The sequence below is a fragment of the Bombus bifarius genome, unplaced genomic scaffold (genome assembly GCF_011952205.1).
Source record: "Bombus bifarius isolate JDL3187 unplaced genomic scaffold, Bbif_JDL3187 scf7180000008014, whole genome shotgun sequence".
Lineage (NCBI taxonomy): Eukaryota > Metazoa > Arthropoda > Insecta > Hymenoptera > Apidae > Bombus > Bombus bifarius.
Window position 1 is genome coordinate 1347390 of NW_022884390.1, and position 22183 is coordinate 1369572.

General features: G+C 30.4%; 3 protein-coding genes and 1 long non-coding RNA gene across 8 annotated transcripts in view; 3 read left to right on the plus strand and 1 right to left on the minus strand.

Moving 5' to 3' along the window:
• Nucleotides 1-202: 202 nt before the first annotated feature.
• Nucleotides 203-21072, minus strand: LOC117207001 (lysophospholipase D GDPD1-like). 3 transcript variants are annotated; one of them, XM_033446786.1, is made up of 9 exons: nt 21061-21072; nt 19093-19097; nt 3262-3440; nt 3128-3170; nt 2330-2511; nt 2040-2260; nt 1835-1968; nt 1652-1769; nt 203-1521 (listed from the first exon to the last, which is right to left on the minus strand). In XM_033446786.1, exons 3-9 carry the CDS (start codon nt 3383-3385, stop codon nt 1396-1398), a joined length of 948 nt encoding a protein of 315 aa, XP_033302677.1. In that variant the 5' UTR covers nt 3386-3440; nt 19093-19097; nt 21061-21072; the 3' UTR covers nt 203-1395. The 3 variants fall into 3 exon arrangements, with proteins under 3 accessions (XP_033302677.1, XP_033302680.1, XP_033302678.1); XM_033446789.1 differs by lacking the exons at nt 3262-3440; nt 19093-19097; nt 21061-21072 and adding an exon at nt 4378-4514; XM_033446787.1 differs by lacking the exons at nt 19093-19097; nt 21061-21072 and having other exon boundaries at nt 3243-3379.
• On the plus strand, nt 4080-8703 carry LOC117206995 (SWI/SNF-related matrix-associated actin-dependent regulator of chromatin subfamily A containing DEAD/H box 1 homolog). 3 transcript variants are annotated; one of them, XM_033446774.1, is made up of 13 exons: nt 4080-4363; nt 4466-4593; nt 4862-4992; nt 5171-5352; nt 5418-5646; nt 5732-6065; nt 6138-6412; nt 6510-6647; nt 6738-7061; nt 7144-7445; nt 7517-7729; nt 7814-7920; nt 7982-8136. In XM_033446774.1, exons 2-13 carry the CDS (start codon nt 4488-4490, stop codon nt 8134-8136), a joined length of 2496 nt encoding a protein of 831 aa, XP_033302665.1. In that variant the 5' UTR covers nt 4080-4363; nt 4466-4487. The 3 variants fall into 3 exon arrangements, with proteins under 3 accessions (XP_033302665.1, XP_033302664.1, XP_033302666.1); XM_033446773.1 differs by having other exon boundaries at nt 4080-4355; XM_033446775.1 differs by lacking the exon at nt 4080-4363 and having other exon boundaries at nt 4488-4593; nt 7982-8703.
• Nucleotides 12991-22183, plus strand: part of LOC117206997 (proton-coupled amino acid transporter-like protein CG1139) — a 40757-nt gene continuing 31564 nt past the window's right edge. Inside the window, exon 1 of the mRNA XM_033446779.1 lies at nt 12991-13339. Coding sequence (XP_033302670.1) covers nt 13304-13339 — 36 coding nt within the window. The 5' untranslated portion in view covers nt 12991-13303. The remainder of the gene's footprint in view (nt 13340-22183) is intronic.
• On the plus strand, nt 13516-14144 carry LOC117207008. Its single transcript, XR_004487459.1, has 2 exons — nt 13516-13719; nt 13803-14144. It is a non-coding gene; the product is annotated as an uncharacterized LOC117207008 (long non-coding RNA).

Here is a 22183-nt window from a genome sequence, read left to right on the forward strand (position 1 = left end):
ATAGAATTATATCATATTAATTTGTGTGATATATAACAGAAAAAACAGTATATACAAGTATATACAACATAAATATACAAGTATGAAAAAATATTTGAAATTACAAAATTTCATAATGACAAGTGCAAAAATATATGATATAATTATCGATCAAATAACATGACAAATAAATAACATTTATGTACCAGTAAGAATTATAAGATTGCAACTTACAAATATTGTTAGAATTTATTCCAAATATAAAAGTACACGTATTTATGCATAATATAAATTTGCTCTCTATACAAGTTGTGATTAAGAACTGTTTGCAGTATTTTTGAAACCATAATTAAGACAGTTATATGATACTAGTAATACTAATAGAGAAAAACGCATAATTTGAGTAATTATATAACAAATAAATATGATGAAATGTAATTAGTTCTGTTAAACTGGTTATCACTCATTCGTGATCAAATAACGAATATGATTCCTTTTACATTTTATAATTGTCTAGCATTGCAGATCATACTCAATGTTATATTCCATTAATGTACCTGTAATGCATATATGTATAGAGTATATTATTTATGTACCCTCATGCATGTAAATATATCCTTTTTTAATTTTCTATCAGCTTCGTAATGAATATAAATACGTGAGCGAATTAAAGGAGTATTTTATATAGAAGTATGTAAGTTATTTATCAGTTTCTTGATCTTTATACTCAAAGATATGTTGCAGTAAAGCTTATATAAATAATTAAACTTTATGTGTGCGATATTATTAATAATATTTGCATCCCTATTACTAATGACTGTGAATTGCAATTTGTTTGCTTTAGTACATACAAAATACTATAATAATACAATTATATAATAAATGCGACTTAACGTAGCTGTAATAATCAAACATGTTTTGTGTATCAGTTTTCAATATATAAAAATCTATGATAATGGTTTTATAAAATACTTTTTTAGACTAGATTATCGAACTTTGTGAACTTTCTATTTTGAATATAATCGAAATATCGAATATATTTGAATGCGTCAGAAAATATTTTTAGAATGTTTTTTTCGAAAAGTGTCTTTGTCCACACATTTTATAGTTATTTTTCTCATTATATTTTACTAATATGTCACTATTCATTTTCTTGAAACTTATTTTTATCTGCCTTATGTATGTACAAGTTTTTGAAACAAGCTGCTCTTACTTCCTTTTGTTAGTATACAATAAGCAATAGAAATATCTTTTTTCATAATCTGTAAGTAATACATGTCTATCAAATAAAAGTTCAACACATTCTTCACTTATAACAGCATGTACATGTACTTCTCAGAAGTACATCAATAAATATCTTATATATTATATATATCTTATATATTAGTATCATTCTCATTCATTGCATTTAGCGTCTTATTCGATAGAACAATTATTTAAAAATAATTTTAATTTTGTAGGATAATCTGTCATTACACCAGTAGCTCCAAGATCAAAAGCTTTCTTAAATTCTTCTTCTTCATTTAAGACCCAAAAATAGATCTATAAAAATGTATTTAAATATTTTTATATGCTATAAATAAAAATTTTTTCAACATATACTTATTACTAACAGCACTGTTTTTAATCTGAATTATATTTCCAGATTTAAACTAAACAGTCGTTAACTTACATGTATTCCTCGAGTTCTTAAATGATTAAATAAGCACTTCCTCATTAGTAATACATTAATAGTCCTTATAATTATTTTTTCCAAGGGTAAGAATTTTATACTTGGACTTCCTTTGCATCTATAATAATGTAATATTGAGAGAAACTAGATTAGATTCAATACTGAATAAAATGTTTAGAATACCTTAAATAAATGGAAGGTAGAAATATCTCTAAATGTGTTTCCTTTAGAGGTATAAATGGTAATAAACCAGTGTATAAGAAAACTATCAACAGAGTTACACGTCTCATGGAAAATAACAAATTTATATTAGGATTCTGTAGAAAAAATAATTGAAATTAATATCATTATGTTAGTATACAAATATTGTACTATAAAAACTAGGTACCGTCTTATAACATTTCTGTGTTATGTCATCATTAAAGTTTCCCCATACAGTATACTCCTCCCGATTATATTCCTTTATTAAATTAGATACTTTGGTTATAAGTTCATCACTGTTAACTTTAATATCAATATTAATTGGTATATTAGGGAATGCTTCAAATACTTCTTTCAATAAAGCAAATCTTCTATCTTCCTCCTTTTCTGTGCCAATATATTCTACATCTGTTAAACTACAGTTTCTAAATCATTTTATTCAAAAATGTAATTTTTTTAAAAACTGTTTAAGCATACCTGGATCAAAATCTATTGGAAGACGTGGTTTCAATAGAGGTAGATCTTTGTAATTTACTTCTGAAATACTTTTATTTGTGCCTGTACTACGTAAAAGATTATGGTCATGACATACAACTACTTCTCCATCTTTTGTTAAATGACAATCCAATTCTAACATTTGTGTACCAATTGCTACAGCTCTGGAATAAAATTACATTTTCATAAAGTGTTATATGCAGTAACTCATGGAATTATTTGAACATTTACCATAGAAAAGTTTTATATGTATATTATATGTGTTATATGAAACGTGTTGAAATTTCATTAGTAACATTCATAACAAGACATGGCTATGATAATTGTATTGACAAAATTTGAAACCAATTTAACAATGTAAATAAAAATGACATTTCAAATGTTTTATATAATATACAAAACATAATACATTCATAAAAAGTTTCCATAAGTGTACAAATATTTTTGTGAATTTTTGTATAACCAGAAAAAATAATTTAAAGAACTATTTTTAGATAAATATCTGTTAATTTAATAATTCTTTGAGCTGCACACTTAAGATGATGAGTAGATTTGTAGACTGTGGATTTTTATGTAATTTCATATTTTTATGAAAAGAATTAAAGAATTGGAACTTAGATAATAATTTGTTTCGCCCACTAAAAATTATGATGAGCACTTTATTTTGAATATTTTACATACTTTTGTATATGACATGTACTGGATTTTTAATGCACATTAAAATTTATCATAAATACATAAAAAACCACAGTCTAGTAGTGAGTAAGAATTTTAACTAACCGTTTAAAAGCATGCATCGTGTTTTCATAGCCTTCACCTGCCCCTGCAAAATTATTTTTTTATTAGTATATATATATCTTTCCTATGTATGTAATGATCTTAATTATCTAATCACCAAAAATTTCAAAACACACCCCCTCTGTGACTGATATGCTGGCACATAAATTTCACTTGTTTCTTTTTATGTAATAACGTTGGATATTTAAAAAGTATTATTGACGTTAACATATAACCTCCTACCAACGTATACAACAACATTTTATATTTGTCTATTATTTTTTATTCGTGTAGCATATCGGAGCATGTCGCTATTAACATGTAATGTTGTGATTAACATGTAAATGAACGTTTCAAGTGACAAGTCACCAACAGAAGTCAAATGAGAATTCCATAATCAATTCTGCTATATCATAGCCTTTACTGCATACTTGACAATTGTAAACGTTGTAATTATAAAATCCTTTGGGTGAAATTATATGAAAAATTTCCACGTTAGTTATACCTTCCTTTTTTTTTAGTTATATATACAAATAAAGCTATATATTATCAAATTCTTGTTTCATTCTATTTTTTCATTTAATGAGTATAAAACTAGAAACAAAGTGTAGATTTATTTTTTGTTGAATAAATTCTTGTAAATAGAGGAATCTCTCGTGAAATAGAGAACTTTTGGTATAATTATAAAATTAATTTTAATATTTATATGTTATATTTTCCCAAAAGAAATTGTATTAATATTTAATAGAAATATATTGCGTAATTGACCATCGTTTTGAGTAATTTTTTATTAAAATTTCCACATACATAAAATGATGTAATATCAAATTTCTTTTTTCTCTTATTTCATTATCCAAAGAGTATAGAGAAATTGGACCTATGTGTAATTTTCGTTGAACAAGTTCTTACCGCCGTGATATAGAATTTTCAGAGTAATTATAAATCTCATTTTGATTTCAACTGTTGCATATTTTCTAAAAGGATATTGTATTATTTCGTAGAAAAATATCACGCGATCGATCATCATTACATTAACTTTTAATCAAAATTAATTTCATTTATACAGTATTCTGATTTATGAATTACACTTTTTATAAGTTCTAGTAAGCATAATTATTCTCTTTTTGTATTCTTTCCGTTTTGATTTCTGAAAGATAAGAAATAATAAAAGGGTATGAAGGAAATTATATAGTCATTAAGAAATTCGGAAGCGAAATAAGAGGAATTACAGGTAAATAGGTAATTATATTAACCTGTTGGGCATCTATCTCTCGGAGCTTTTACGAATGCACCTGTCAAACAAGTTTAAAAGCTGCCTTTACAAAAATGTGTTTTCGCCAGCGTCTCTCATTCGTTTAACGAGATGTCGGATTCGAATTCACCGAAAACAGATGCGAGTAGTCCAAGCCTTTCGGGAAACTTACGACAATTTCGATTCCAGAAGAAACAACTGAAACCGTTGAACATGTGTAAGAGTCTATTTATTCACGAATTTCAATTTTTAGGTCAATACAGTCGGTGTCCATCTTTTGTTGTTATGTTATTGAAGAATAATTTCCTATATATGATTATTATATGTTTTTAATCATTATTTTTAATTAATAATAATTTTATTTGAATGTAAAAATTAAGAAATTAGAAAAATACACTTTACACATATTAATTGATGATGACAATGTTATTAATATTTGTATTCCAATGTAACTGTGAGTAAATAATCACAGTGTTTTTATTTAGCGGATGATGACAGTAATTTGATGGGATCTAAGATACAATTTCGGCGTAAGGCAGTCAATGTAATTGAAGACAGTGACAGCGATGCAGGGAGTCCTGTTAAAAAAATAAGCTCTTTAGATCATACAGATAAGGTATATATATATCATATGATAGCTTTATATTACTAATGTTTTATAATAAAGTATTTGCTCAATTATAAAGTGTTGATGATAATGAAATTAATTTTGTTCGAAGTATATGGGTATTTTTTTATTCTAGTAGCAAATCATCTTATGCTGAATGAGAATTTAATTTTCCATTATTATGTAGGACATATCCAATAACATAAATTGGAATAGTGACGAAGGTGATGAAGATACTAGAAATAGTAGGAAGAGGACTGTTAAAGAACCTTCTAGAACCAATAAGAAAAAAAAACGAAAATTGAATAACGAAGAAGATGTAGACATCGATTCAGATGAAGCAACCTTTAAAGATAAAGTGTTTGATAGGTATGCATCTAGAGATTTGGTGTGTGTAGAGATTAATTTTAGCATTTCTTTTCAAATGTTTATAGTGATGAAGATTCAGATATGGAAATATCTAATGAGCTTACAGCTGATAAGAAAGCAGTCTTAGAATTTATGCAAAATGCTCTTATATCAGAATTACTGTTAATGTCTCAATGTTCTCAAAAGAAAGCAAATGCTATCAAAGAAGCAAGGCCATTTGAAGATTGGAGAGACTTAGTTCAAAAGTTCCAGAACAATAAATATCTAGATACAGAGCTTTTGAATTCAGCTCAGGTAAGCAGCTCAAAAATAAAATTGTAAAATTTTTAGTTTTCATTTGCAATGTTATTAAGATAAATTATATATTATAATGAAACAGGAATTGCTAGCTACCAGACATGCAGTAGAAGCTCTCATGAAGAAATGCCTCCGTTTGTCTACAAATATTGAAAGAGCTGTGGCTGCAAGAGCATCGGCTATCACAAGTCAACCCAAGAGATTATCCTCAAATTTAAAATTAGCTCCATATCAGATGGTTGGATTAAATTGGCTTGCTGTGATGCACACTCAAAATGTTAACGGTATACTTGCGGATGAAATGGGTTTGGGAAAAACAGTGCAAGTAATAGCTTTTCTTACATATTTGAAAGAGGCTGGCCTCAGAGATGAGAAAGATGGACCACATTTAATCGTCGTTCCTAGTTCTACGATGGGTAGATACACATTATAGGTTGCTTTGGCCTATATTATTTTGTTTGTAATCCGTTTTTATTTTATCCTTGTAGAAAATTGGAACAATGAGTTGGAGAGATGGTCGCCCGGTTTGAAAGTTGTACAATATTATGGTTCTCAGGAAGAACGAAAAGAGATGAGATTAGGTTGGCGAAATGGTGATTTGGATGATGTTGACGTATTACTAACTACATATAATTTAATTAGCAGTACACCGGAAGAACGAAGATTGTTTCGTGTTATGCCTATTCATTATGTTGTTTTCGATGAAGCTCATATGTTGAAGAATATGGGTACTATCAGATACGAAAACCTAGTTAGAATTAATGTATGTGTTCCCTCATCGCATTTTTACATAACACTTTTTTACATTTTTTTTACATGTACTCTTTTTTACATGAACCAAATTATCGATTATTTCGTAGGCTAAACATCGAATTTTGTTAACGGGTACCCCTTTGCAAAACAATTTATTGGAATTGATGTCGCTTTTAATATTTGTGATGCCTTCACTGTTTGCTGGCAAACAAGCTGATCTGAAGAGTTTATTTTCAAAGAATCCCGTAAGTTCAATATGGTAATAGTAATAGCTAATGATAATAATAATTTTAAAGAAAGTTAAATACTATGTAACAATGAGTATTACATTATAGAAAGTTCCATCAGTTAAGAAAAATAGTGAACAGCCATTGTTTGAACAAGAACAAGTGAAAAATGCGAAGCAAATCATGAGACCGTTTGTACTTCGCCGATTGAAAGCCGAAGTCCTTCGAGATTTACCAGAAAAAACCGAGCGCGTGATTAAGTGTCCAATGATAGAGAAGCAGCGAAAGATGTATACTAATTTAGTTGCTGAATTTTCAGCTGAGGCTGATCAAAGCACTGAGGTTAATGGTATTGGAATGATGATGCAGCTGAGAAAATTAGCTAATCATCCTCTTTTAGTACGAGACTATTACAACGAGTCCAAATTAAAAGTATTTTTGCAGTTACCTTTCTTACATTTATTACGAATGAATTTATAACATGTAATTTTAATAATTCACAATTTTGTGTTAGGTAATATCAAATAGATTAGCAAAGGAACATTCATATAAGCAGAAAAACCCAGATTACGTATTTGAAGATTTACAGTGGATGTCAGATTATCAAATAAATCAATTAACAAGAACGTACAAAAGCTTAGCTGGATTGGGCTTACCTCAAGAACTAATTTCAGAAGCTGGAAAGTTAAAGATATTGGACGAGTTACTACCAAAGCTGAAGGAAGAAGGGCACCGAGTATTAATTTTCAGTCAGTTCACCATGATATTAGATATTTTAGAAGAATATTTAACTATTAGAGGACGAACGTACTTAAGGTTTGTGTTACGTACTTTTTATCTTTTATATTTTTCATTATTATTACTCTTTTACGTGAATATGGAAACAGATTAGATGGAAGTACACCAGTAACAGATAGACAGTATTTAATAAATCAGTATATGGAGGATGAAAGTATATTCATATTTTTACTATCTACGAAAGCTGGAGGCTTGGGGATCAATTTAACTGCTGCCGATACTGTTATAATTCACGATATTGACTTTAATCCTTATAATGATAAGCAAGCGGAGGATCGCTGTCATAGAGTAGGTCAGAAAAGGTATGCTTTTTATCACTAATTTATGTCCTTTGAAAAAATATAAATAAATGTATGCTCTATAAATATATCTGACACTATTTTTAGACCAGTTAGTATAATTAGATTATTAAGCGAAGCTACTATAGAAGAAGGCATATACGAAATAGCTCAAGATAAATTACATCTTGAACAACAGATTACTGGTGAAGAAGGTAAGTGCTATGAATTTTGCCCACTTTATAATCCAATATTAAGCATGGAATTTGTTCACAGAGAATGAAAGCACGGACAAAAAGAGTGTATTAAAGTTACTTAAGATGACGTTAGGGCTGGATCACAATAAATCGTTATCGCTGTCTCCAATGAAGAACGGGAGAACAAGTAATGGGTTATTGGACAATGAAGAAAATTGTCATATAGAATTTTAAAGAATCTTTTGTTTGAACCTATTTTGTATTAGCAGAAAATTTAACATCATTTTTATATACATGATATGTCTTTGTGATTGCACAGAGGATAGAAAGAAAAAAAAAACAGATAAAAAAGGAAATTAAAAGTCAGCCTTGCAGTTATGTACCGTACGTATTTCTTAAATTTAATTATTGCACATTTGAATATGCATACATGATTTTGAGTGACATTATTTGTAAATTGTGAAACCTTATTGGTACATCGCATGTATTATTCTTCTATTTATATGAGCATATACGTATTTAGATTCATTCGTGACTTTTACATATTTTGTCTGATATGTTTTGATATTTAATGGTATATTTTGTGCGTAAACTTTAAGAGAATCGTTAAGACTGCACAATATTTACTAATAACACAAGTTGATGGTGAATAGCCGAAGAAAATGAATAAAAGAGAAGTTGATGTAAGAAAAAGGGGATATAATGTAAACGGTGTCAGACTAATTGATATTACTGTACACACATTCCTGAATGAAGAACTTGATCTTTGTACAAAATCATTAAAGATATTATACACCTTTTCTTAGACTTAATTTATTATCTTGCAATACACGCGTTAATACTTGAGCGAATTTAACGAAAATCTAGAACTTAGTAAAATTACATAGTTAAACAAATTAAGAATTTACGATCAGATGTTAAAGGTAATAAAAGCAAATATTTCAAAATATGGATTTTCAAGATGCTTTGTAGCTATTATAACTATTAAATTACGCGACTAACTAATTAGAGAATTATCCTTAAACTTAAAGTAATAAATACAATTCATTCATTTACTTTTATTTATCTTTTTTAATTACGAAAATTAAATAATTTACAATTTTTAAGAAACAATGAGTTATTATAGTCTATATTATAATGTATAAATGATACTTTAATCTTTCTAATCTTGACGCACATTGATCTTTCAAATTACGAAGCTATCGAGTCTTTTTACTTGAAGATCGATTATAACATCCATCATAAATTTTAATACCACTATTAATATAGAGTATTATAGAGTGTCAAAAATGAATTCTATTCTTGTGTATTATTAAATACACAAAAACTCAATTCCAAAAATGTATTGACAATCCTTAAAATACATTCATATTTAATAAATCGATCTTCTTCGAATAGTCTTATAGAATGTAACTGCCCAAATTGTATAGAGGAAGAAAAATTCTTAGGATGTTATAGGTATGCAAATACATTCAGATGCATAGAGATACAAATTATTTAATATTTTTTATACAAGATGTCAAATCGTTGGACAATTTACACATTTGCACAATAATTATATTATCAGGATACGATACAAACATCTTCAAGAAGTCAATAGGTGTCGCAGTAAATCTTGCGTTCATCTAATACCTTTCTATGTCGATAATCTATGACGTACATTGAAAATCGTATACTTCCACGATCGGAATCTACAGTTACACGGGGTATTTGAAAATAATCTATCACGATCATCACAATGTTATTCTACGACTTTGGATCGGTATTGATTTGCAAAAAAGTAACTGCAAAATTAAACTTTGTCTTGTAATTCAAAGCCAAATTTTTGTTCTTATTGCATCGTATTGTACTCATCACGGAGATCAAAGCCTCAAAGGAACCATCGATCGCAACTCAACTTTATTTGTAATGCGTTTACATTTTGCAGTCACATGTAGGAATAGCACCTGTTATCGCACGTACATACGCCAGATGCATCTTTACATATCCTATATCTTCCTTTCTTTTTCTCTTTCTTTTCTTCTCGTTATTTACATTCTATATTTCGGCCAATTTTCTACCCAATATTACGCATTGACTTTAGGCAATAAAAACTATATTTAATCCGATGTTCTAATTATTTAACGGATGTAACTCATCTACCCAAACTATGAACGATATCTTTCACGACTTCTAAAAGCCATTTGTGTCAGAACTGGCGAACGAGCAAGCCACAGATGAGAAGCAAGTCTGCATCCTATTCACCATGATCCAATCATTTCATTCAAAAATTGATAGATTGGTTGACTAGTGTGAGATGGAGAATTATCATCGACCGACCTACCAATTTTTTCATCATCTAAATTTAAGGCGCAATTTTGCTCAGAAACTTGGCCGGGATATAGAAATGTGAGTCCGGTTGCTTAAATAGCAAGAAAGGAAGAATAGAAGATATGGGATTTATAATCGTGGTTTTGGGGCATTTACGTGCGACACTAAATGCTATTTCCTTTGTATTTGACTGCAAAATGTAAATATTATTATTACATATAAAATAAGTTCGAAAGCTAATGGAACTTTAACATTTTTTTTCCAAGAGGACAGTTGAGTTACGAACCGTGTTCCTCTGAAATTTGTTATCCTCATCAGAAGAATACGATGCAATAAGAAAAATTGTGACCTTGAATTTTAAGACGAGGGCCATTCTTGTGGCTATTTTTTTTTTGCAGATCTTTATCGATCCAGAGACGTAGAATAACACTATGATGCTCGTGACAAATTATTCTTTTCTGTGACATTACGTCGATAAGTTTCCATAATTTTGTTACGATTCTATTGCTAATCATCCGGATGAAAACTTTCACTGGGAATTCTGTCATTTGCAATTAGTCTCTTCCATTTATGGACCTACAATTTGGCATATGAGATAATTCTAACTTTTCAAAATTGTATTATTTGAAAATCTTCGGCTGAGACAATTGAAACATCCTTCATTATCAGTGAGAGGTAGAGGTCCGAGTAGTGGAGGATGAAGCTCGTGGTGGGGATGGAGACGCGAAGGATAGAGATAGAGAGGCGAATAAAAGATAGAAAAAGAGAGCGAAAGACAGAAACTAAAGTAATAGAACCGATGCCGAAGCAGAATGAAACCCACGTGGTATCTAACGTCTTGAAACAGTTAAAAATAAAGCACGCATATTTGCAGTAGATTATTAATAAACACATTGGTTGTTCTTCACATTTCTAATAAAGGATACATCGCAGAGCAGAAAGATAAAGAGCATAACGTTTAATTCCCTTATTTCATTGACACGATTGGTCATAGTCGTAAATCTATTCTTTTTTAATTCTTTTCGAAAGATTATCATTGGCCAAATCAGCGATTAACCTCTTCTTTCGTGTTGTATAGCGACAGCATCCAGTTTTATTTATTTTTAAAGCAGTAGTAGGTGGCGTGGGTATCGGGCATCTGATTTGTCAAACTAAAGCTCACCAGGCAACTAACAAAGAAAAATATACAACACATATGTATATGTAGTCTCTGTAGAAGTCGCTCATCAGGCGATAAGATTAAAGGAAATGCCTACCCGGATCTAGCAATTTCACTGTTCTTCTTCTGATATCTTGCGTTCTATTTATTTGGTTTGCGAATCTAAGGAAATAAGAATGAACGAAGGGCGGTTCATTAGAGCACATAATGATCGAGGTTACTTTATGGAACTTGTTATTTAATTGTTCAAGCAGCGCTTGTTGACACATTTATCGAGTGTTTTTCTTGAAAGTTCTAGGACAACGTCGAATAATAATCTCAATATCCATTTTATCCCACAATAACAGTATTCCTAACTTCCACAGATGATTTACGTTCTTTATCCTTATTTTACGATTTATATCCTCATGTTTATAAATTATTATCGTGTATGGTATGATAAACTGATTAATGATGTTTTAACGTGTACTTATACCTACAGATTATAATTATTTATCATTCGTACTATTATTTATCTTTTGAAACACGCGAAAGGAAAACTTCCATTTAATTGATTTACAACTGCAAGTAAATCATTGTAACTTCCATGATTAACTGATTAATGTTTGCAATCACAAGTAAACGGTCATATATCGTTCGACTCACTGCATAATTAAACCATCCAGATAAACATTGATTCTCTATTAATCTTTCTACGTTACACACGAATCGAATCACCAGGTGCACACATCAATTTTTAATACCATCAGTATTTACGGCGATAAATTTGACTGCGTTACTATCGACCGTGGTTGAATTGAATTAAATTAAATTGTACCGTTTTATCGATGGTAAGACTATAACAAAAATTGCAATAAAAAATTAATTCAAGTATAAAACATGATCGAAGAATTTTTATACTACAATCTTGCTCTTATTTTAACAAACAAACTTCTACTGTTTCAAGAAAATATTTCGTACAAAGTTGAAACGAGGAAATCGCGCACGTCAATAACGATTTTCTCATACTTCGCCCAAACTTGAATCATTTTTTTTTACTAGAAACACACGATTACGATCGACAGAACGCAACAAGATTAGTTCTACTCTTTTCGTGTCTATGTGACCCAAACCAGATTAGATATTAGACATTCCAATAAAGCATATTATAAAAATATGGATTGTTCTTAAATATTCTTAGTATTCAATATCTGCGTACTCCACGCTTCTTATAAATAAAGTATCCAAAAAAAAAAAAAAAAAAAAAAGGAAGGAAGATCTGAGACACGAACGTGAAAAAGAAGCGAGGAGAACAGCAGGGTTAAAGAATCTGAGAAGAGTATCTTCAAGTTCTTTGATTTTTGCCGATGGCTTGTGTTATCGAGCGGGAAAATTCACGGTAATCAATCGTTGGGCGCCTAAAACGTGGCTGCATTAACGTAGCAAAGAATTACGAAAGGTAAAGTGTTTTTTAAGGTAAACCGGCACGTTTCACTTTGTAGATGCCGGTGTTGAGTAGGCTTGGTAAAGGTACATACTCGAGCCGCATCGTCGCTCGTCCGAATCATGCCGTGAGTGACCAGTAAACGAAATGGCAACGAGTACTCTGTGTGCCGTGTACGTGGTATGATGCTATATAAATAATACTTGGCGCGAACCCTGATCAGTCGAGTTGCGGCGGCCGTACCTGTCGCAACACACAATAATGCATCGTACCATAACAAACTGAAACCGGTTGTCCTTTTTCACATCTTTCGCTGCTTCGCGTTCTCATTTACCTTAACCTTGTTCCGTACTTGCGTCGTGCGACTCTTATATATATATATATACATATATTTCTATTTTATTCTTTTTGACGCACCGCATCCAGGTGATATACTTCGTGTGTCTCTCTTTCCCTCTTTGTCTCTTCACCTTATTTCTCGGTGTGTACAGAAGAAGTGACCCACCAGAATGTCGCACGACAATTTCGGATTTACCTCGAGTACGGTGAGTGACACTATTTATATTTACTTTGCTCTCCTTGCTTATGTTTATCTTGTTTACGTAGGATGCTCGCACTAAATACATCGATTACGCACTGATATGCTTTGTCCTCCACGATATATGGATCGTTCTTTTTTAGCGGGGATTTATATTCAGATTGTATCGATATATAGTATAGGGAATTGTTAAAGGTCGATTAGGCGAATTGGCATTACTTTTAACTATGCCATGTGATGTACATTTTTTCGAGACAATTGATATTTAAATCGTGGGTAGGGATAGAACAGAGATCTGTTATCCGCTGGGTGAATTGGCGGTATGATTCAATTCTTGTTTCATTCGATCCTTTTATCACTTGTATATCTGTGTTAATTAATGTCTAGGTGAGTAGAAATGGACGTATTCGCTATAGATATATTAATATGACACATGTAATTCGATTGTAGTTCGATTACTTTCGTTTCAGTTTGGGAAATTTTATTTTTCTATGGAGTATGAAGATTGTTTTCGTCTCGTCAATCTAATTGTTTAAAAATTGTACGATATACTGTGGTCAATATGAGTGACGTGTTTCATGTTTATTTCTTCTCTTCCTCTTTAATAAAACATTTCTTTGGGAGAAGAAAATTGGAATACGTTTTACATAACGAAATTTGTCATTTTATAAAATACGAAGAAGCACAATAGTAAATTCGTAATGTACAAGGAAATATGTTTGTTGAATTATTTTAAAATTATATAGGTATACTTGTCAGAATTTTCAATCGTAAATAAATACTTTAGGAAAAACGTGATATTTTCATCATAATTTGTCACTATAATATTTTTCTTCTCCACAAGTATTAAAATTATCGTTCATTAATAAAAACACCATTTATTTTGTATTTCGTGCCAAATATTTTATTATACAATTCTATGATAATTTTTGCAATTTCACGTTTTAATCTATCTCGAATATAATGAAAATTGACTAATTTATGCGCTTCTGCTGTAGTATTTCAAGATTCTGTTTCTTCAAATACATCTAAAATATGCAAAAATATGTGAAAGAAGGTTATACAAAAAAAGATTAACATCAATTGAATATTCAAAATTCACCAAATATTGTAGACTTTTTGACGAAATTTTTCATCTTTCACATACAAACAAGCAATAATACTAACGAAATGTTACTATACATGAAGTTAAAAATGTTTCGTATTAATATAGTATATCGTTAGACAAAATTAGTGAAACTATTAAAATATTCATTATGAGCCACTGCGTATTCGATTCCGCGGTTGCTATTAATCGAATGATCTCGAATATCATCGAAAAGGGAAAGTTCTTGTCTGAATGAAAAATTATCCACATCGAAGGACAATATTGACCAGAACTATGTGACGTCAATGCTCGCAATACGCAGAGGAAATTCGTGATTTAAATTGAAGCAAGTTTTTTATGCTCGAGATCGGATCGAATTCCTCGACAAGTTTTTTTCTTCCGAGATTTCAGTCATTAGGATGTGAAATTCGATTGGAACTGTGAACCGCTTTTGTCGAACGGTCAGTGAAACTGTGTCCTTCGTATCGAGATTACTATACTTTTTTATTCCTTTTTTTTTTGCGAGTTCCAATCTTCTTTTTGCGATTTATTAGATTTGTAGTTCCTGAACGAGAAAAAATTAAATAATTTCAGCCTGAAATCGACCGATCTCATCGTGACTTATAACTTCTCCATTTGCAACAGTTGGTGGTTGATACCATATTGTCGAGGAACCTTTTTTAGTATTACTTTCACTTTCTTTCTATGATTGTAATCGGTTTTACTGTTTGAAGATCGAATTTTTGTTTAAATTATGTCTAAAGATCCCGAATTTATTTGTTATTAATTTAGTAACATTTTGATGTTCTAAAATAAAAAATTACGACTAAGACTAAGAAAGGTTTCTAAATATAAAAAGAATCTTTCTTCTAAAAATGTTGAAAATTTAAGATTTCTTTATCCAAGTAAAATTGTGAATTAATTATTACTTAATTAATTAACCAATTACACGATGTTACCGATATTTCTTCTGATAATAAAAAAGGGAAAAGTTTTTAACTCAAATATGACGAAACAAATGAATACTATTAGACAGACAAAAATGAAATGAATATTATTTATTGATCGGAAATATGCTTATTCACGTCGAACCAATTTCTTCGATTCAACAATTCACGTTATCACAGGTAATCGTTAGGATGATAAGTAAAAATTCGGTAATCCCGTAAATAGATCAGTGAACCTTATCCAAACAGAGGTCGTTACATTGTTGCACACATAGACGCGTGAATAAAAAAATTTATGTTAAGAATCGATAATCCCCGTGTTGATATTGTGGATTTAGGTATTAATGTGAGCAATTGGAATCATTGACAATAAGACGTTTGTGATATTTGAATTCGTTCTAATAACTGTAATATATATATATATACATATAATTTGTGGAATTCAAATATCAGGGCACTTTTGCGCAATTCAACCAATATGTAAATAAATCTTTCAAATTACGAATCATCCGATTATCATACTATTTCGCTTAATACCGTAAAATTCTAATTAATGATAAAAAATTAAATATATGAACACCTAGAGATAGAATAGTTCAAGTAATTTCATAATAAGAAAAATGTCTAATGTTGGAACATCTGAAAATGAAAAAAACTGATAATTCGTGTAATTTCGTAATCTGGAAGCTCTTAATATGAGAAGATCGGGGGCTCGAAAATCGAAAGACATTATCTAAGAATCAAAATTGAGGTTAATCTACGAACCGACAAATGTCATTGTATCATTCCCTCGTTAGAATTTTGCTTACCTCTATCTGATTCATAGCCTGCAAATCGTATACTTATGTACTTGACGTGTCGTTTTCCTTGAAGCGATTCGACAGCTTTTAGCAGGAGAATCGAGGAAAAATGGTTTCTGTCCTCTGGGAATCGACCTTAGTACCGTATCTCTGAGAGAGAAAAAAAATTATTGCCCTCAATAACAATACTGGCCGCGATATCAAATGTTTGTTACACTGATTACTCAGCTCCGTCATTTGGACTTGTTCGTCTTGTTTTCGTAGATCGTATTACCTGATAAGGGGGAGATCGTTCGAATGGAACTTTTTTAGGGAATGTTCCTATGATAATAACAGTTACGTGAGAAACTTAGAAATTTTCTCGCCGAGGTAAAGCAGTTGATCAAACGATTATTACAGATTGCATGTGAATTTTGTCGAGGCGTTAATATTCGATAGTAGGCGTTTTAAACGCAATTTTTCATTCGATTAGGTTCGCTACGACGACGAGAGGACATCAAATTTCGCCTATCGTAATAATAGTGATTTATTAGAAGAGAAATGAAATTTTGATAGCAAATTTTGAATGCGGATTTTTATGCATTTATGTAAATTTAGAGATAAAAAAAAAAGAATGCAGAGAATGCGTATAATAAATAAAAATATACGAAATATCAAAAGTAGGGTAAGACAAAACGAATCTTCACGTAAGTTCCATCTTTTTGGTTGTGCCCACAACTAAATATAAATTTGCATAAAAATTGGCCGTCTAAATATTACCATCGATCATCGATGACACGATTATTATTTGCCAGAATTCAAATATTTGTCTTGGATTTTCTAATGAAAAGTACACACATAGCGACACTATGTCGTTATGAGAGAATAAAAATAAATGATAGCGATTTCAAGTAGAGTCGTGGTCTATTTGCATGCTTCCATTGATCAAAGTTTTATGAACTGAACTTCCAAAGGAATTGACGCCTTAAACTTTAAGTGAAACTTAAGTGAACTTGTTAAAGGTTATACACACAGGAATTGATAGTAGCTATTTACTTCTGTATGTTTGTATATATGTAAGACAATTGAACACCGGATAGGCGGCTAACTCGTTGCTTCATGATCGTTTCTGTAACTATTTTATTGACATTCTTGTCAGATGCGACACATTGATAATTTGTATTCAGTGATCCTTATGAAGAATTGAAATTAACGTTTACATAACAATGTGGCCTGTGCTTCTGTTGCATCGAAATATAATGTATAATTCATGTTACGAATGTGATTCCATGTTATAAAGCTAATAAATTTTATTATGCAGATACTATATATAATAATACTGTTCGTAGATGCTATAATAATTATCATTTCACACAGTATATATAAATTTATTAAACGACAATCCATTAAGGACCAAGCAGAGGGATAAAGCGTAAAAACGAATTCGAAAGTCTGAAAATTCAGGACTTTGAAAATTCGAAAGTCTGGTACTTTGGAATTCTGAAGATTCGATGCTGCGTTAATTTAATTTGTCGATATAAATTATTTCAAGTAGTTGAATCGAACCAACAAATCTAACTGCAACCAAGATGTACATATTTAATAGAAGCAGTGATTCTAGAATGACTATGTCTATACATAACTTTACGCACGTGTAAGAGGAACAGTGAACGATGTATTTATCAATATTCTCAATGATATAACAGTATAACAATATGATTGGCGCCAAGGTAATTATAATAGATATTAACTTAGGTTCCACGAATACCGAAGTATGGCGAAAAGCATTAAAGTTATTTGAAGAGCTTGGTCTATTTATTTCGCCTACCCCACTTAGTTATCGATCTCGAAGTCGATCTATCCGCCAATGAGATTCAAATTACATATTGCGTAGATGTTTCCTAACCTATACCAAGTATGAGCACATGATTGAAAATATTCCGCTAGTTTTCGAACGGATTGATGTTAGTCATGGAAATGTACAAGTAACAAATTTTATCATAGCACTGTCAATATTTGTACATGGCAGCTTCTCGTTTCGTCGATTTAATACATATTTTGTTCTGGTGTAATGTTTGTTTTACATTCAGGAGGTTAGACTCGATGATTTCGTAATGGAGGAATTTATACGCTTATTTTAATTTCAACGAGATGTCTCCAATTATCATTGGATTGCGCAGAAAGAATCGAACCTTTAAGATTCCAAATACTCAATTACTAGATAACGAATATTTAAACATTTATTTGTAAAAGATTGACAAATGTGCAGGATGCACGTAATATGTAGAAATTCGCAAAATATTCAAAGTAAGTCGCTCATTGTAATATTTAGCGAGTAGAGCACAATTTTTATTTAGTTGTATTTAGTTCTATTTAATATTTAACGAGTGGACTATATTTTTATTTAGTTATTTTTAGTTCCATTTAAAATCTAGCGGATGGATCAAACGTGATTCCATTTAGTTCCATCTAGTCCCAAAAATATAAAATTGCACAAACATCTGCAATCTATTAATTACGATGATTTGTATATAAAATTTCTATATAAAATATAATTACTAATATTAAGGAAAATAATTTCTTTATTGAGAAAGGTTCCCTTATAATCTATTAATTGTTTCATTTTTTATTTCATTCTAGCGTTATGCAATAATTTTTTATACACCGGTTAATGAATTCTATCTGAATAGAAATTCTAAATGATAAGAAAAAGTAATAGGATTAAAATCATTCATTGATAAACAAAGACGACCTTGTATTTGAGAATGTCCTTACATTCCTACACGCTTAATAATTCAATTGTTTTGTGTAAATAACAGGAATTATTATCTACGCGTGATAACAGGTAAAAAGTTTATACGACTCATCTGTCTATGCGCGTGTGTTTATTCGTATTATGATTTCTGTCGCATTATAACAGGATATTAATAAGCTTGAATTTATTTTGGTTTACTTTACGTTGCGAGTTTCACAAGTTCACTTATTGTAGAATGTAATATTTATTTGATAATTGTTGCGTAATTATCGGAGTACACGGTTTTAAGAGAAATGAAGGATTGTTTTAAAGGCAAATGTTGATTCTGCGATTAGGCAAATACGTAGTTATTAGCGTGGGTAGTTGATTAGGAATTAACAAGGTGTTCGCATTTAGGTAGCGTATCACGTAGCATACTAAACAGAAGATTTGACGAGAGTTCAACTGAGGCAGTGTATTTAAGCAACGGATTAAAAGTAACGAGACCCGATGTTTAATAAATTTTGAAGATTCGATAAGTCGGGTAAGAAAATATGAAAATGTAGAAATTTGAAATTTAAGAATATCGAGAATTTCACATTTCGGGATTTTATAAACTCAACTTTTGAAAGTTTGATGGTTCGAAAATTTGATCGGTTTAAACGTTCGGTATCGCAAAAATTTGAAAACTAACAAATTCCAAGGCATCAGACTTTAATAACTTGATAATTTAAAGAGCTAATTATGATCGATGGTCTATTGTACTTAACATTATTTCTTGAGCCTTATGTGACATATTACACGATCTTCAACAGCACATCGGCGACGATGCAATAAACAAAAATTATTATCAGTAAATTTCTAGTCACGTTTCTGTGAGACGTAAGTATCTTTTTGGCTGAGAATCATCCAATATTCGCGCAGCTTCGAAAGATGTTAATCGATATAGAAATTAATGAGGAACATGTGCGTTTGGCTTCATCGTATTTTCCTAAAAAGGAACGGCGTAACTGGTCGATCAGCAACCGTGAAATAACTTTCTATTTAGTTGGCCAATAAATTCACCTGTTTCCCCGATGCGCGTACGGTTTACACAGTTATTTGCAAAAGGTGCCATCGATAACGTTTTTGTTGGATAATAAGTCGCTTAACTTGTGGCCACATAACTTAAACAAACGGTATCATAAATCAATATGAACTTTCTTTTATCTCATTTTAGATTATATTTCTCAGAACAAGAAAACGTTAGAGTTTTCCTTAATTGTTTCAAAAATTGAAAAATTTAGTACTTTAGCGATGGCGCCGTATGCTATCAAGGATTATTTTATAGATAGACAGATAAATAACTTTATTTTGCTATCTTTCTACCTTGAAAACGTAATTGGCACTTGATTGTTCATACAATATCAATGTACATATACGTCAATACATTTTAAGGATAATTACAATACTTAAAATAATTAACATATACGCGAGCCTTATTCAGCGATTCAAGGACTAGTTTATATTTTAGATTATATGTTTTAGAATCGAATAGACTATTAAAATATTTTTCAAATAACGCTTTAACAACTGATTACTGTGATTAACGTATCTATAAATCAATAGGGATTATTTCATTTTATTCTAGATAATATTTCATAGAATTGCAAAATACTTGAATCTTTTTAAAATGGTATAGGAATCGATAGATGTAGAGTTTCTGAAGTTTGTTATTCTATATAATTCTCAATGTTAAACTGAATGTAATATTTAATTTTAAAGGGTAGAATTTTGTAAATTCCAAGTTTAAACGTTTCTTGGAATTCATTAGAGAACATTTCTACTTAACATTCGATATTGAATTAAATAAAAGTATTAAATTTCAAAGACTAAAATTTTACAAAACCTTATGTTCAATACTAAATTCCAGAGAAAATTGTTCGGCCCACTAACATACGTATAGATACTAAACGAAATAGCGAGCACCAAGGAAAGTAGAATTGCCCAGAATAGTACGGACACGTAACTTCAATGATCTACATGTGTGCAAAAGTGTAATACGTAGAAAACGATGTTCCACATTGCAAAATCAAGCAATTTTTTTAAGTTGCATAAAAAAAGAAACGAAGTGATTCACTCAATGATAAGACATTTAAATTGTTTCAGAAGGAACATTCATTATCGTTCAAAGTTTCCTACAACGAATTATGTCAAGAAACGTACGCTTTATTTTCGTAAACAAGGAAATGTTCTCTGTGAAAAACACGGAAGTCGGTTCTATTCTTTATTCGTAGAATTCTATACAAGCCTAAATGTAAAATTGTATGGAGCAGCGTGATTGGTGTAACGAGATTTCCGGTCGACTCCGTGTCCCACCGATTAGTCGGTGCTAAATTGCTGGATATCCTCCTCCCGCATTTCTCGCTAATCTCCTTAAAAACTGGCATAACGTGTCAGTTTCAACACGATATCTTACGCGCCATAACGATGCGATGCCTGTCTTTGGCACAAGATGGATTACTTGGAGATAGGTCGATAATCTGCGAATATCTCCCGATCGTGATTTAATTCGAAAGACGAGGGACTCTATTTTCTATGGAATTTTTTACCGAACTCATGAATCAGATTGATCATCGATTCTGATATTTAAACGTCCTATAGATGTATATCATCACACCGTTGTATTATTTTATTAGAACTTTTATCTTAGAATTTCTGTTGACGCCTGAACGAAACAAACATTTATATTTTCTTTTCTTTTCGTTAGATATTTTTTCACATTATTATTCTTTAAAATTTATTCAGAAATTTCTCATTATTTATTCTCCCTCTGTGTGATAAATAAATGAAATCTATAGTAGTAATTCGTTTGTTCTTTGAGAATGAAGAATAAAATTAAGAAATTTACAAGTAGAATGGCTTTTGACACATTCGTGTAATGAGAGACAAATAAAACGACATTATTTACGATAATTGAATTACAAATTACGTACGTAATATTCCACATACACGACAAATGTTTATTAATATTAAATACAGAAATGAACGATCAATATTTGTGTGTTAATGTTTATTTCAAAATTATCTTAATTAATTGCATAATTCGAATCATCTCAAATTAGGAATGATCGTTTCCATTGAAACACGATAATTAATTAAAAAGCAGCCTGAATATAGCAGCCGAGAATCTCGTATTAGCTTATATTTTTGAATAATTAATAGTTTGTACTTTATTCCTTGATATTTCTCAGAGTCATGCAGGAATTATACAATTGTAATCATTACAGATATTAATTTCCTAATCTTTAATAACCAGATTTTC

What these genes read in the sequence shown, in the direction of transcription:
- LOC117207001 (XM_033446786.1), bottom strand. Translation starts at nt 3,385, where the DNA reads ATGTTGTTGTATACGTTGGTAGGAGGTTATATGTTAACGTCAATAATA. An exon ending in GCATATCAGTCACAGAGGGG is followed by an intron (nt 3,171 to 3,261) that starts GTGTGTTTTGAA and finishes ATAATTTTGCAG; the next exon opens with GGGCAGGTGAAGGCTATGAA. An exon ending in ACGATGCATGCTTTTAAACG is followed by an intron (nt 2,512 to 3,127) that starts GTTAGTTAAAAT and finishes ATTTTATTCCAG; the next exon opens with AGCTGTAGCAATTGGTACAC.
- LOC117206995 (XM_033446774.1), top strand. Translation starts at nt 4,488, where the DNA reads ATGTCGGATTCGAATTCACCGAAAACAGATGCGAGTAGTCCAAGCCTT. An exon ending in AGCTTTTGAATTCAGCTCAG is followed by an intron (nt 5,647 to 5,731) that starts GTAAGCAGCTCA and finishes ATAATGAAACAG; the next exon opens with GAATTGCTAGCTACCAGACA. An exon ending in GTTTATTTTCAAAGAATCCC is followed by an intron (nt 6,648 to 6,737) that starts GTAAGTTCAATA and finishes ATTACATTATAG; the next exon opens with AAAGTTCCATCAGTTAAGAA.